Source organism: Bubalus bubalis, chromosome 2 (genome assembly GCF_019923935.1).
Source record: "Bubalus bubalis isolate 160015118507 breed Murrah chromosome 2, NDDB_SH_1, whole genome shotgun sequence".
Taxonomy (NCBI): Eukaryota; Metazoa; Chordata; class Mammalia; order Artiodactyla; family Bovidae; genus Bubalus; species Bubalus bubalis.
In genome coordinates this window covers 145,574,477-145,589,646 of record NC_059158.1, presented here as the reverse complement: position 1 = coordinate 145,589,646, position 15,170 = coordinate 145,574,477, and the positions used below count along the sequence as shown (strand labels likewise).

The 15,170-nt window shown below is 39.0% G+C and overlaps 1 protein-coding gene across 7 annotated transcripts in view; it reads right to left on the bottom strand.

Annotated features, from left to right (window-relative positions):
- The window catches only part of PARD3B (par-3 family cell polarity regulator beta), a 1,152,086-nt gene that overhangs the window by 503,349 nt on the left and 633,567 nt on the right, over nt 1-15,170 (bottom strand). For all 7 annotated transcript variants that reach the window (XM_025261969.3, XM_044924795.2, XM_044924800.2 and 4 more), the window contains 2 exons: nt 14,003-14,142; nt 12,781-12,909 (listed from right to left, as the gene is read on the bottom strand). In XM_025261969.3, the coding sequence (XP_025117754.1) occupies nt 12,781-12,909; nt 14,003-14,142 (269 nt within the window). The remainder of the gene's footprint in view (nt 1-12,780; nt 12,910-14,002; nt 14,143-15,170) is intronic.

Genomic DNA, 15,170 nt, shown 5'->3' with positions numbered 1-15,170 from the left:
AGCACCAAAGAACTGATGCTTTTGAACTGTGATGTTGGAGAAGACTCTTGAGAGTCCCTTGGACTGCAAGGAGATCCTACCAGTCCATCCTAAAGGAAATCACTCCTGAGTGTTCATTGGAAGGACTGATGTTGAAGCTGAAACTCCAATATTTTGGCCAACCGATATGAAGAGCTGACTTATTTGAAAAGACCCTGATGCTGGGAAAGATTGAAGGCAGTAGGAGAAGGGGACAACAGAGGATGAGATGGTTGGATGGCATCATCGACTCAATGGAGATGAGTTTGAGTAGAGTCTGGCAGTTGGTAATGGACAGGGAGGCCTGGCGTGCTGTGGTCCATGGGGTCGCGAAGAGTCGGACATAACTGAGAGACTGAACTGAATTGAACTGATCATCAATGTGGGGACTTCCCTGGTAGCTCAGTGGTAAAGAATCCACCTGCCAATGCAGGAGATGTGTCCTCAATCCCTGGCTCAGGAAGATCCCGTGGAGAAGGAAATGGAAACCCACTCCAGTATTCTTGCTTGGGAAATCCCATGGACAGAGGAGCTTGGTGGTCTACAGTCCATAGGGCCACAAAAGAGTCAGACATGACTTAGCCACTAAACAACAACAACAATCAAAGTGGACCCAGAAATAGAGAGAAATGGAGGTGTAAGAAGATGGATCTCCTGAACATCAGTCTCTGTGTATCATGGATGAGAAGCATCTGATCTCAGGGAGATGGACTGTAAGCAAGGGTAAGATGTTGCGGTTCGGTGTTTTTGTATTTTGTCACTTTCTATGTTTTTGCTTGTTTGTATCTATGTGTTTTCCCCTCCAATGGGAAGTCAAGAGTCTATAGATGAAATATGTATTTTCTAGGAAGGAGATAAGGGAGCCCTTTTGAGTCAGGTTGAAACTCTGTAACTCACAAGCAGGGTGCTAAGGCTGACAGTCCCATAAACCAGGAGCCAAAGGCACTGATATTTCTGCAACAAAGACTAGCAAGGGGATGCTTTGCTGTTCTTGGGGATGATATATTTCTCCATTCTACCACCATCTTCATCTACTACTGGCATTTTAATGTAATTGAATGTAATATACTATTATCTTCCTCTTCGTCACCACCTGGTGTTTTAATGTAATGTAGAAATAAAAATATTCTGCAATTAAGGGATACCATACTAAGTGTTATTTGCTTCTAGAAAGGCAGAATGATAGGTTAGAGCAAGAAAGAAAAGACAGGAAGGAAAAGAAAAGAAAAAGTATAAGAAAATGGAAACAACATTTGAAGCTGTTAAACAATCCTTCCTTAGGTCCTTAGCCTCTAAGAAATGCAAAGAATTAATTACAGAAAGACTCGGTGATAAAAGTCCTTCATATAACTCAATAAGTGGCCAGGAAACATAATTGAACTCGTTTATAATTGAATATCCTGCCATTGGGGCAGATTTAAAGAAGGGTAAACTTAAAGAGACATAACAATATTAAACGTTCATTTGTCTTCTTACTGCTGTGATAAAACATTCTTTTTTACAGAGCGAACTAAGACTGGAGCTGGTGCTCTCTTAAGGCAGCAAAAGGTATTGAATAGTACATGATTTGTACCTGGGAATCTTAATTTAAATAATTATAATATCTTAAAGAAAAGCGCATCTTAACTCCTTCGATGTTTTATTATATCTGACAAGTTCAGTTAAAGGGCACTTATCTACTGGTGCATTATGCGTCATACATTCTGCGTACTCATTAAAAATAATGAGAATGTATTTAAAAGTCATTGCCCAGAGAATCTTTGGGGACGGGGCATGGGAAGAGGTAAGAGGCAACAGATTGTTATTTAAGCATCTATCTCTGTTTTATCAGCCCTTAGGAAGAGAAAAAAAAGTAACCATCTTAAGCTGATATTCTTTAACGATAAAGATCACACAATTTCTTGAAAAACAGGCAGATGAAATGTGTTCAAACCTCTCAGTATACTTTCAAAGTGAAAGGGACTCTTCTGGCAGTTTCACATGTGTGGTATTGACTTTGATAACAGCTGGGAAAGTCAACCACAATCAATTACGGCAGTACATATTTCCCCCTTAATCTTTAAATATCCTTTACAAAATGAACGCGTTTCCTTATCTTACACTGAGTGTACCTTAACGAATGTACAGATCACAGGCATCGGGGTAATTAGGCAAATCAAGGTCATCCCCCGAGCTTTGTAACCACCTTCTTATCCAGCTGCTCCATATCAACAGCTGGCATGAATTACTGGTAACATTTGGCTAACTGGATAATAAGAAGGATATAGCCCATGGTTGGTCACAAGATTCCTTTTTCTGTGCTGTTTAAACATGTATATTCAGAACAGGCTTCTTTTTTTCTAGCCTCCAGAAGCTTAATCATGGCTGCAGTGGCCACTAATAAGACATATGTCTTATGCCATGAGAGTCCAGCTGGATCTCATGGCTCTTCATCCTTAACTTTGCAAGAGAATGTAATTAGGCCCTGGTCCTCTGAAATGTCAGGAGAGCTTCTTTTCAACACAGAAAGCTCCTCCTTCCACCATCTTCTAAAGTCCAACAAAACCAGCCTTGTGATAAAACCCATTAAGTATTTTCACTCTGACACCTGGAAGTCATACAACCGGGCAAAATGGCCAGCACTTCCTCCATCTGTTTTAATAATGCTGAACCAGAGCATTTATCATCATCTATTTTATCAAGACTAGATTTTGCTGACAAGGGTTCAGTAGAATTCTTTTAGGTATGAGTACTGCCCAGGGAGTAGCTGATGACTATTAATCCCTCAGGCTTGTGGGTTCTTGAACACATTTTAAAAACTGGCAGAGATTAAGAGCCTGGTCTTTTAGTACATAGCATGAGTGAGAAGGTGTTATGCTTATCTCAGTGAGGTGGAAGTCTTCCTTTAAAAATATTTCTGATTTTCACAAACAAATATCTTTTGGTAAGGAGAAATATCTCTATGACATTTTCTGCCATTTTTAAAATGAAATGAATGGGAACAGCTAAGCATGGTGGCTTTGTGACAGGACATGAGGATCACTTTCTTAGGAGCTTTGTAAAGTTTGACCTGTGTTCAACAGAGCAGAATGGGGATGGTAGAGTACGGCCCATGACACCTTCCCTGTAGCATTTCATGCTGGAGATAAAGTTTGCTCTTGTTCAGTCCCTAAGTCATGTCCGATTTTTTGTGACCCCATGAACTGCAGCACACCAGGCTTCCCTGTCCTTCACTGTTTCCCAGAGTTTGTTCAAACTCATGTCCATTGAGTCGGTAAAGCCATCCAACCATCTCATCCTCTGTCATCCCCTTCCCCTCCTGCCTTCAATCTTTCCCAGCATCAGAGTCTTTTCCAGTAAGTCAACTCTTCGCATCAGGTGGCCAAAGTACTGGAGCTTCAGCTTCATCAGGAGTCCTTCCAATGAATATGCAAGATTGATTTCCTTTAGGATTGACTGGTTTGATTTCCTTGCAGTCCAAGGGACTCTCAAGAGTCATCTCCAGCACCACAATTTGAAAGCATCAGTTCTTCACTGTTCAGCCTTCTTTCTGGTCCAACTCTCACATCTGTACATGACTACTGGAAAAACCGCAGCATTGACTAAAGGGGCCTTTGTCGGCAAAGTGATGTCTCTGCCTTTTAATACACTGGCTAGGTTTGCCATAGCTTTTCTTCCAAGGAGCAAGTGTCTTTTAATTTTTAGGCTGCAGTCACCATCCACAGTGGTTTTGGAGCCCCCCCAAAATAAAGCTGTCACTGTTCCCACTGTTTACCTATCTTGCGGAGGATCTAAAGAGTCTCTTGATGAGGGTGGAAGAGGAAAGTGAAAAAGCTATTTTAAAAACCAACATTCAAAAAACTAAGATCATGGTATCCGGTCCCATCACTTCATGGCAAATAGATGGGGAAAACTAAGTGTAACTGCAAACAAATGTCAATAACCCAATCTTCTAAGCTTCTCTAAAAGTACCTCCTGTTGGTATCTGTCTAAATCTACAAGTTACAAGATGGCACATAACACATTTTGAGCACAATCAAATTGAGTGTGGAAATTTTAAAGCACAATCGAGTTGGGCCTGAAAAAGTCAAGTACAATTGAGTTTGCCTAAATGGATCAGGTGTAATTGAGTTGAGTAACTGGATTGTGCTGAGCACTGGCCCTTTGCCAAAATGAGGGGCACGTGGCCAAAGGGACGCAACTCAATTGGGCCTGAAATTTTCATTGAATACTTTTCACAGAGCAAGAAATTGTTTGTAGAATAAAAAAAATAAAGTTGAAAATGTGATTATTGGAGCTAGTCAGCTATGGGTACTAAGTCATCCTACAGGCCTTATGACACTCTTTATAACTAATGGTTTTCAAATTTGAGGGGGCATCGGAACCATCTGGAGTGTATGGTAAAAATCCATCTTTGGGCTCCACCCCTAGAGTTTCTGATTTCTTAAGTCTTCAGGGAGCCTGAGAATTTGCATGTTTAACAAATTCTCAGGTGGTGCTACATTGCTGGTCTGAGACCATGCTTTGAGGACCACTGTTCTAACAAGTTATGGTATCCAAGACTGAAACATTTTGAAGGTGCTTTAAACTACATTAATATTTCAAAAATGACTTTAATATTTTAAAATAAAAGATACTGCTACTTATTTTTATATGCCTTTACAAATAAACTGTACAACTAGATCATGCAAATGTCTTCATGATCATTTAAATGACCTAAACTGTCACTTACATTTAATACTATCCCTACCCCCATTGTCTTATGTGTAGTTAGAAGTTGCTAGAGCTCTGATGTCTAAGGAAATCGCTGAATATTTTTTGTTTGGCTTACAATGACTGTAGTAGGATGGATAATGCATGAAATACAGATTAGGTATAGATTAGAGGTAATAGCTCATTCGGTGATACCTTTTCTAGATTTCTATATCATCTACTTTAATAATGCATAGCTTTCAGTTATTCAGTCAACAAATATTTACTGAGCACCCAGTGTCCACCAGACACAGGAAATAACAACAGGAGTCAACATTATTGGACCGTGTGTTAGCATCTATGTTCAACTAATTCTCATAACAACCCTACAAAGTGGGTACTATCATAGTCCTTATTTAACAAATGAAGAAATTAAGGCACTGAGAGATTAAGATTGTGAGAGAGGGGTTCACATTGAGGCCATGAGACCCCCAAACCTGGACTCTTAATTGCTATTTGTTCTTAAGGTGATTCAGAGACATGGTAAGGGGAGTTCTGAATATAAACTGAAAACTAACTGGAGCCCCATATCCCAGACTTAGGGGGTTCAAGCAGGTTCTGTTAAGTAAATATATTAAGGAATTGAATGGTGAAAGAGAAGGGAGGGGTGTTCTAAGCAGAGGGAAGTCTCACAGGAAATATTTGGCATGGAGAAGGCTCTGGTAACATCTTAAACAAGTGAAAAAAAGCCTGGCATGGCTCGAGAGTAGAGAGAAGGAAAAGTGGTGATAATTACTGGCTCATAGATCAGCTTGGGAGGCATGAAAGGAATACAATTCTAGGCCAAAAATAATTGTTTCTTCTCCAAACCTGTTTATATATCTTCTATTTCTAGCCACCCAAATTCAAAACTTGGGAGTTTCTGATATACCTCATTCTATTACCCCAACATCTATCAGATGCCAAAGCCAAAGTTTTCTATCTCCATTCCCAATGACTGGGGTGTCCTAACTGTGCACTTAATTATCTCTCATTGAGATGAGCAATGCTGATAACAAGTAACATCTGCTGAATCCCATTGCATGTGCCTGGTTCTAAGTACTACATACGTATCTCATTTAATGCTAATAGACAATCTCTTAAGTAGATAATAATCTGATCCCCATTTTTTAAATGAGGAGTGGGAGCACAGGGAAGTAACTTACCCAAGGCCACTCAGTCAATCAGGATCCAACCCAGGTCTGGCTAGTATCAGATCCCAAGCTCCTAACCATTACATTCTAGTGAACTGCAATAGCTTTAAGCAGGAATCTAATACCTCTTTGCCCCTTCCAAACACTGTTTCTCATGTTAGCTTCTTGATCAGTAATCTACTAGGGTGGGCTGTTTAGGATCTCCTTGATATATTTTGTATTTTTCAATCTCAGTATTTAAACTTGCTTTTTCCTTCTCTCTTGTGGCTCTGCATTTTGAAATCCTACTCAATCATCAAAATTCTTCTCAAGGACCATTATGTTTTTATAGGTATTTTTGGTCCCTGACTTTGAATCCAAACCCTTCAGTTGTATAATTTGATGAACCCACTCTTTTTTTCTCTATGGGCTAGACCCTTCTTGAGAAGGAACACATTTTGTTGACTCTGAAGTTCATCTTTCAGAGTCTGGACTACTGGTTGAGTGGAAATGTAGGAAGAAGTAAACAGAAATTACTGGAGAAAGAGGCAGAAATGGAGACTGTGTCTTAGCCAGGACTCCATCTGAAGTTAGAGAACCGAGTTACTTGGAGAATCTATAAAATATAGCAATACATTTTGGTTTCTCCATAATTATTTAAATTCTAAAACATAACTCATGCACTTTGGTTTGGGTAGAAAAATCATTCTGAAGCCATCCTTCAATTTCTGCTACTTTTCCACAAATAACCACTATAATATTCATTCTTCCTTAAGTACCTTGGTTAATTAAGCATGGGGTCATTTTGAATCAAATAGCCAAAGGGAAATAAAATAATGTATCAGTTAAATGAGGTTCATCTAAAATTTCAAACTAAAATTCTTGTATGATTCATGATGTTAAGTAATTTGACATTTGAGATATGAAGTTTTTACTTAGGAAGAAGAACCATGAAGAAGTTCAGGCCATGTGTCATTTGCTAGGTAGATACAGGGACTGGTAAATACTTCAGTGTTGGAATTTCAGCAGCTATTCAGGGAGCCTCCACATATGCCTGCATCATTTTTTTTCTCTGCAAAAGCAATGTTCCTAAGTGAAGGTCAGATCAGCATGACAAACATGGCTAACTTTGGGATCTCAATCATTTCAAGCAGGAGCAACTTGCTTGCTTGAAATACAGTTAATCCCCCTTGCAGAGGCCAGCGCTTAATAGCAGGCAAGCTTGGCAGGTAGAAATTATAAATACATTTGAAATTTTCTCAGCTTGTTTTACCCACCAGGAGTTGCTGTGATTTTCAGGATAATTTAAAGATAAGGCAGCAGGTCAGAACATGAAATGTTAAAGAGGTTAACAATGAAATGGCAGAATAGTTCTTTTCCCCCAGTAAACGAAAGGAGACAGCCACATACATGATACATACATGGCAAATAATCCAATGCCTCTTTCTCTGAAGTCCTTAAAAATAAAGCCAAGGAATACACAAAAAACTTTTCATTTTCAGGGTTTTTTCTAAATGGAATGTTAGCTTTATTTGACACTTGGAAAAAAACAAAAAGAATTTCAGGTATCAAGAATGGAAAAAAATTTGTAGACCATGTCTCTCACAGAACAGACCAAACAAACCACCGAATAAGTAGCATAGTTTTCAAGTACAATCACAAACACAGCAGATTTACCTTCTGATTCTATTACCAATACTAATCTCAAAGTCTCTTTTGCAAAAATGTTCCTTGTGTGAACATTTCTTTAATAAACTCTCACCCAGTAAGGGGATGAGAACATCAAAGGATCTTCTGGACTAGGATTCTAGCAAGATCACCTTTGAAGCACAGTTCTTTTGGTAAAGATACTAGAGAGAGCTAAATAGTGATGATGCTATTATATAAATTCCCTTCATTTGATTTTCAGCCCAGCCTGCGGCAGTTGGAAAGTTGGCTAAACATGCCAATCATACTTGTGATACTGACCAAATTGCTCAGGAAGGAAGGCTTGGACCAGCAAACACAGGAATTCAGCACTGTTCTCTTATGTGGCAAGTCAGGAGAAATGACCAGGAAATGGATGCTGAGGCCTTTGGAATGAGAGAGGGTCACATCTGAGAGACCATCCTATATTGGGCCTTCCTGTGGAACTGCTGACCACACGCTCCCTTGGAGGTGAGTGTTAAGACTTCACAGGAAGTTAATGATAACAAGGAAGTAAGGAAGATTTAACTGTCAGAAAACAGGCAGAGCAGTGCTGTTAAGAGGGTACAGAGCTCACGAAATAGCACGGCTTAACAAAAGGGAGAGGACAGTTTCTCAGGACAGGAAACCAATAAACAGTTTGTTTTCTTCAAAGGAGACAGAATCAGACAAAAGCAGGAAGTGCTGTCCTTCCTTCATCCTGCCAGGTTTTTAATGGAAAGTCAAGTGGGTGCATCATTCAAAATAAGGGAGAAGAGACTGAAATGATACCACCTTTGCTTTTTTTTTTGAAAGAGAAACACAAAGATGTATCACGTCACACACTCTTCATTCTGTGCTTTCTAAGAGTCCAATCCACACTCTGAATATTTCCCACTGAAAGAGCCCCATGCATGCCACACGTGACTGCTTTATAAACTTCCTGCAGAGTTCCTGCTATTTAGCATTCAAGACAGGTATTTGGGCTGGAAAAATAATATTATTCCATATTTTTCCAAAACAAAGATTCTGGGTCCCCATTACTTAAGTAAGCCTCAAAGGCGCTTGCTTTGCTGTGGTTACATATTCCACATATTTGGATAGTTAGAAGTCATATAATTTTTAAAAAGACTATTTGCCAGGGGATTCCAAGAGAACGGATACTAACCACATGCCCTCCAAATTTTGTGTAACACGGAAAAGGATGAGAACAGAGAATTTATTTTCACTCATTATCTCATAGTTGCACAATAAAGTTAATATGCTCCCTGGTGGGCTTGGGCTACGATGTCATTTTCTGGAATAGAAATCCAATTTCACTAAATTATATTAAATAAGAGTGAAAGAATATGTACAAGCTGCCTGGCTTGTAAATTTGGTTGGTTATACAAGTTTTGTCTGTAATTCAGTATTTTGTACCAGAGTACATTTTAAAATAATGAAAAAGAAAAGAATGTTCCAAGTAGTTGTTAGTCCCAGGTAAGCCTGCCCAAATCTATTTACCCCATAATACCTATAGAGTACTGTGTTTACAATACTACAGAAGTGGTAATGTACTAGAAGAAATAAACATCGCTAACACACTGAGTATTGTGTGTATCTTTCAGCTCCCTTTAGTCCAAAAATTCTATTATTCCATTTGTTAACTTCTAGATGTAAGTGTGTTTGACTAAAAATGTTTTCAGAGTTCCAAACTGGACTAAGATCAACATCCTTTTCCCCCTTATTGGGACGGGGAGAGTAGGGGTTTAAGGGATGGGGAGAGCTTCTAGGAAGAAGGAATTAGTGCATTTGGGAATTCTAATGGACATATGGGAAAAGGGTATAAAGAACTGTTCAATTGGGAATGAGGGGACTCATTAGGGCTTGAGTTTCTAGTTGGAATTCTCCTGTTGGGTTCTTCTTCATGCCTATGGACTGCCTGGGATATTTCTCTTTACATTCAGGATTTTAGTCCTCCCAGGACCATAGCTCATCAGAATACAGAGTCAAAAGTTCCTTCCTTGTTCTCCTATCCCTTAAACAAGTATATAGTCCTACTGAGGTTTTTGTTTTGTTTTGTTTTGAGTTTTTATCACCAGCAACCAAAAATTGAACAAGAAGTATAAGGGCTTCCTGCTATATATCCATGCTGCCTCCTTTGGCCTGTCTGACTCTGTGTGACCCTGTGGGCTGGGGTCTGCCAGGTTCCTCTGTCCATGAGATTTTCCAGGCAAGAATATCAGAGTGGATTGCCATTTACTCCTCCAGCAGATATTCCTGATCCAGGGATTGAATCAGTCTCCTGTATTGCAGGCAGACTCTTTACCACTTGAGCTATCAGGGAAGCCCCTTTTTATATTGTTCCCTTTCACTTTGACCCTTGTAGAAAAAAGATCAAGGTCTTTGGATAAATAAAAGATGGAAGAAAAAAATCTATCTGGATTTAGATTTTTAAAAGTCTGCTGCTGCTGCTGCTGCTAAGTCGCTTCAGTCATGTCCGACTCTGTGCGACCCCATAGACGGCAGTCCACCAGGTTCCCCAGTCCCTGGGATTCTCCAGAAAAGACTTCAAATTTTGACAGCATATCTCTTTAGGAACTGTAAGGTGCTTCAGTGAGGTGAGGCAGAAACTCAAGATTCTGCCTTCCAAAGTGGCTGGGTCAACTAGCAGAAAGGAGATGGTAAGTGCATCTACCCTTCCCTATTTTATCATGGATCTTCTCAAAGCATACAATAGGATACAAGGAAAAATGGGTAAGATGATGGGAAAGAGAAGGAAGATCAAAAAGAAACTCTATGGTACAGGAACATAGAAAGAAGAGGTGCCTTTGGCTAGTACTAAGGAGGGTTAATATATGAGCATTGGTTCAGGAAGGCTGTCTATTCAAACTTGTATTTAAACACATGTAACAGAATATTCGGAGAAGGCAATGGCAACCCACTCCAGTACTCTTGCCTGGAAAATCCCATGGGCAGAGGAGCCTGGTAGGCTGCAGTCCATGGGGTCGCTAAGAGTCAGACACGACTGAGTGACTTCACTTTCATTTTTCACTTTCATGCATTGGAGAAGGAAATGGCAACCCACTCCAGTGTTCTTGCCTGGAGAATCCCAGGGACGGGGGAGCCTGGTGGGCTGCCGTCTATGGGGTCGCACAGGGTCGGACACAACTGAAGCAACTTAGCAGCAGCAGCAACACAATATTAGACCCAGAGTAGACATTGTCTAGTCTTATCATCTTACCAATGGGAGAACTGTTTCTAGAGCATTAGACATTGTCTAGTCTTATCATCTTACCAATGGGAGAACTGTTTCTAGAGCATCTTTGACAGATGGTGAGGCAGGTTCTGTTTCAGTATGCTAAATAATCTATTTCCTTCTTGGACAGCTCCAACAGCTAGAAAGTGCTTGTAATATTAGCACTTCCAACCATTTATTTTGGAACAGGCTCACATAGGGCAGGAAATTAGTCTTAATTGTTATTTTTTTATCCCCAGAACCCTCAAATTAGTGCACAATGCATGCTCAACAATTTGTTTGTTGGATTAATAGGTAAGTAAATTAATGGACATAAACTATCTGAAGCAACAGGTTAAAATTTACTTTCTAATCTGTATAATAATAATTTATATATGTGATAGCAATTATCAGTACTAAATTTTTTTTTTCAAGTTAACTATACTTAGTTCTAAGTTCAGTCGCTCAGTCGTGTCCAACTCTTTGCAACCCCATGAATCGCAGCACGCCAGGCCTCCCTGTCCATCACCAACTCCCAGAGTTCACTCAGACTCATGTCCATTGAGTCAGTGATGCCATCCAGACATCTCATCCTCTGTCGTCCCCTTCTCCTCTTGCCCCCAATCCCTCCCAGCATCAGAGTCTTTTCCAATGAGTCAACTCTTCACATGAGGTGGCCAAAGTACTGGAGTTTCAGCTTTAGCATCATTCCTTCCAAAGAAATCCCAGGGCTGATCTCCTTCAGAATGGACTGGTTGGATCTCCTTGCAGTCCAAGGGACTCTCAAGGGTCTTCTCCAACACCACAGTTCAAAAGCATCAATTCTTTGGCGTTCAGCCTTCTTTACAGTCCAACTCTCACATCCATACATGACCACAGGAAAAACCATAGCCTTACTCAATTTTGTCAACTAACACTCACTGTTCTTATGATCTAACTAAAGGAAAACCTATCATATTACCCATATGTGCCTTTGCCATTTCTTACATAGATTCAAAGAAAATAAAAATTAAAAGATAATTAAAATTTCTTTTTCTCATATCTATTTTTCTATACTATTAGTCATAAAAATCCTCTGAATTTTCTAAATCATCCTTAAATATTTCAACAATAAATATTATGTGTCAGTAGTAAAAAAAAAAAAAACGAGAAAATGAAAATCTGGCATAATGCACTGACAATCTGGGTGCATCTCCTTCCAGATATTTTATAAAGATTCTTAATGTTATTGTCATACTGTATATATCACTTCATGCCCAACTTTTTACTTAATATATCCTGTACATTCTCTCATATTCTTATTAATTCTTCACAGAGATGATTTAAGTACTTATTATATTTCACTGGAAAGCTATCCAGTTATTTATTTAACCAATACCTCCTGGTTGTACTGTGCTCAATATATCACTGCAATAAATAGGACTGGAGAAAAAAAATCAATGTAGAAGAATTTTTCCCACATCTTTGATGATTAGTTTAGGACAAATTACTAAAATTGTAGTTACTAGGTCAAAGGATACACGTTTTTAATAAGACTTGAAGTTCTCTTTCTTGAGCTGTCTTTCCCAGGCTTTAAGATGAAGTTAATTCCCTTGTAAGGTATTACTGTAGCACTCTGCAGCTTGCTTTCATAATCTTCATCACCATTTAAAATATTTGGTTATATTTTAATTTCCCTTTGGACTGCAAACTGCACTGAAGTAGGACCATGAACATTTCTGCTGATGGTGTTTTGCATGGGGCCTAGGCCATAGCATATACTCAATGTGCATTTTATTAAGTTGAATATTGTTAAATTGCTTCCTTGAAGGGTGTTTTCATATTCATATATTTGAAGCACTGTTTGCATTTACCCATCTCACTGCATCATCTTTCTAGAACAGTGATACTCCAAATGGGGCAAAACTCTCTGTGTGATTCACTCTTTTTTTTCCCCCAACAAATTAAGCCTATGACTTAGAACTCATTTCTCAGCTATTATGAATTCAGTAAGTGTATGATGTGCTTTGCTGAAAACTCAGTATGACTGTGTTTTACCAGCTCTCGGGGTAGGAAAGTTCCTTCTTGGCGGGCTATGACCAGCGATGCAGTCTCTCCCTGCTTAGTGCTCCTCAGCATGGCCACAAGCTCTTCCTGAGTTCGTCCAGTGACATCTCTGCCATTGACCTAATGCAGACAAGCATATAAGCAGCCAAATTACAACACTGCCAGCCTTGTCCGCCCTAGATGGTTTTTGAAAGCATGCAGCAAATGGGCTCTCATGATCAAGGAAATTCTGGGAAGCTGAAAACTGAGTATGCGAGTCCAAACCAATCATGTTTATGATACTAGCAATATGCCAGCCATCATTACTATGGCACTGGACAGTCTCAGACATTCAGTAATTGGCATCGGCAGTTTTTCCCTAAGACATCACATTCTTAGAGAAGACAAATCAAACTGACAGATACCAGAGAATCATTCCTCAAGTAGGGAGTAAGCTGATTTCAAATGCTTAACTGGTACCATTCTCCACTGAATATAAACAGGAGAAATGGATTTTTATCACATGGTCAATTCTTGCAGACATGAATTTTTGTTATAATTCTACAGTGTTCTCTATGTTAGAAAGTTATAGTAACTAGGTTACCATACATTATTGGAGATTCTAATTTGGGGCTACATTAATCATTTGAACCATTTTCTTTCATGATCTAGAACTATAACAAAGCTCTGGTGTTGCTTCCATGTCATGGGCAAATTAAACCGAACCAGTCAGTTTCCATGAAGACTATTTCTTGAAAGGTAAATTGACAATATATGTAGACAAGAAGATAATACTATTAAACAAAAATAAATGGAAAAAAGAAAGCCTCTTCCTTTGAGTATCCCAAATACTTCTCCATATGCACAGACTGAACTAACACTGACTGGCCCATTCTTAGAGAAGTTTAAAGAAACTATTACAAGCACTTGAGTGCAACTTTGCAATTCTTAGCTCTAACTGAATATATGATGAACTGATGGATATGACTCAAATCCCCCAGGAACTCTAAGAGGTGGAAGTAAGAAAGAGGAGATAGGAAAAACTTTTCAATATTTGATTCCATATCACTGCCCTTATTGAGGACTTACAAAGTTAGCTATTGATTAACCAGTTTTCTAATTAAAGTCCTTATCTTGTCTACAAGTACACTTTTAAATATAATTAATTCAAAATTTAATAAATTTCATTTACTTAAAGAAATATTTTATTGAAGATATTCATTCTAATTCTTACCTCCAAAATTCTGTCCCCTGATTGCAGGCGGCCATCTTTTATCGCTGCTCCCTTTGGTAAAATGTTTTTTACAAAAATGGGACCCGGACCATGTATGGAAGAATCTCTGGTAACCACAGTGAAACCAAGTCCTTCAGGCCCTAATGTATAAGACCAAGAAAATGCATGATCACCTTCAGCTGGAGAAATATTATATTCAGTCTTATAGTTAAACCAACCTAATTTAGACTAACATAGAAAAAGTGAAATACTGACATTCTATCAAATATCTTAAATATGTTTGAGTTTCTAGTTTTAAATACAGATTACAGTTCTTGACAGGCCATGATTATATTACCATGAATTTAGGGCCAGTGTAGATGTGTAACACTTTCTTTTATTAAGGTCTTACAAAAAATGCCACATGTTATCCATACACCTGGGAGACTGACTTCTTAATAAACCATAACCTGACTTCACACTTCCCTGAGAAGCAAGAGGCCATCTGACATGTTGGCTTTCAATCAACTAGCCAGCCCATGGCTCTCTCTCCACCTGCATCTCCATTTCTGTGTACTTCATCACATCGCCACATCACTGGTTCCTGCTACTCCTATTCTGTTCTCTTACATGGCCAATCTCTTTTGAGTTTTGTTTTTTTTACTCTGTGTGAATGCTTAGATTTTTTACTCTGTGACATGCTTAGATTTTTCTTTACCCTAAAGAATCCTTACTTCAGTCCTACTGCTTCTTCACTCTTCCACTACCAATGACCTATCTGTGACCATATCAGTCATTTTTCCTATCCTGATCTTTCCCCTTCTCTAGCTCTGACACTTCTCACCAACCATTTTCTTGAAATTAACTCCTCTCTTGGTTTTCATATACTTCATATACTTGGTTTTCTTTATACTTTCTATTTTTCTACATCTCTGATCACAACACGTCTGTCACTCTTTCTCTTACCCATTGATGTCCTATGTAAACACAGATGTTCCCCAAGGATCTGGAACAACTTGTCCTCTAGACTCTGTCTTGCCTGGCTCCTGTCTCCAAACACCATCTCTCTACAGATGACACCGACATCTATTTGTTTGGCTCTAATCTCTCTGGTGTCAGTTTCCAGGCTATCACCAGCGCTTTAAACTTCACTGCAAACTTCCTTCTCCATCCCAGATCCTGGCCTTTT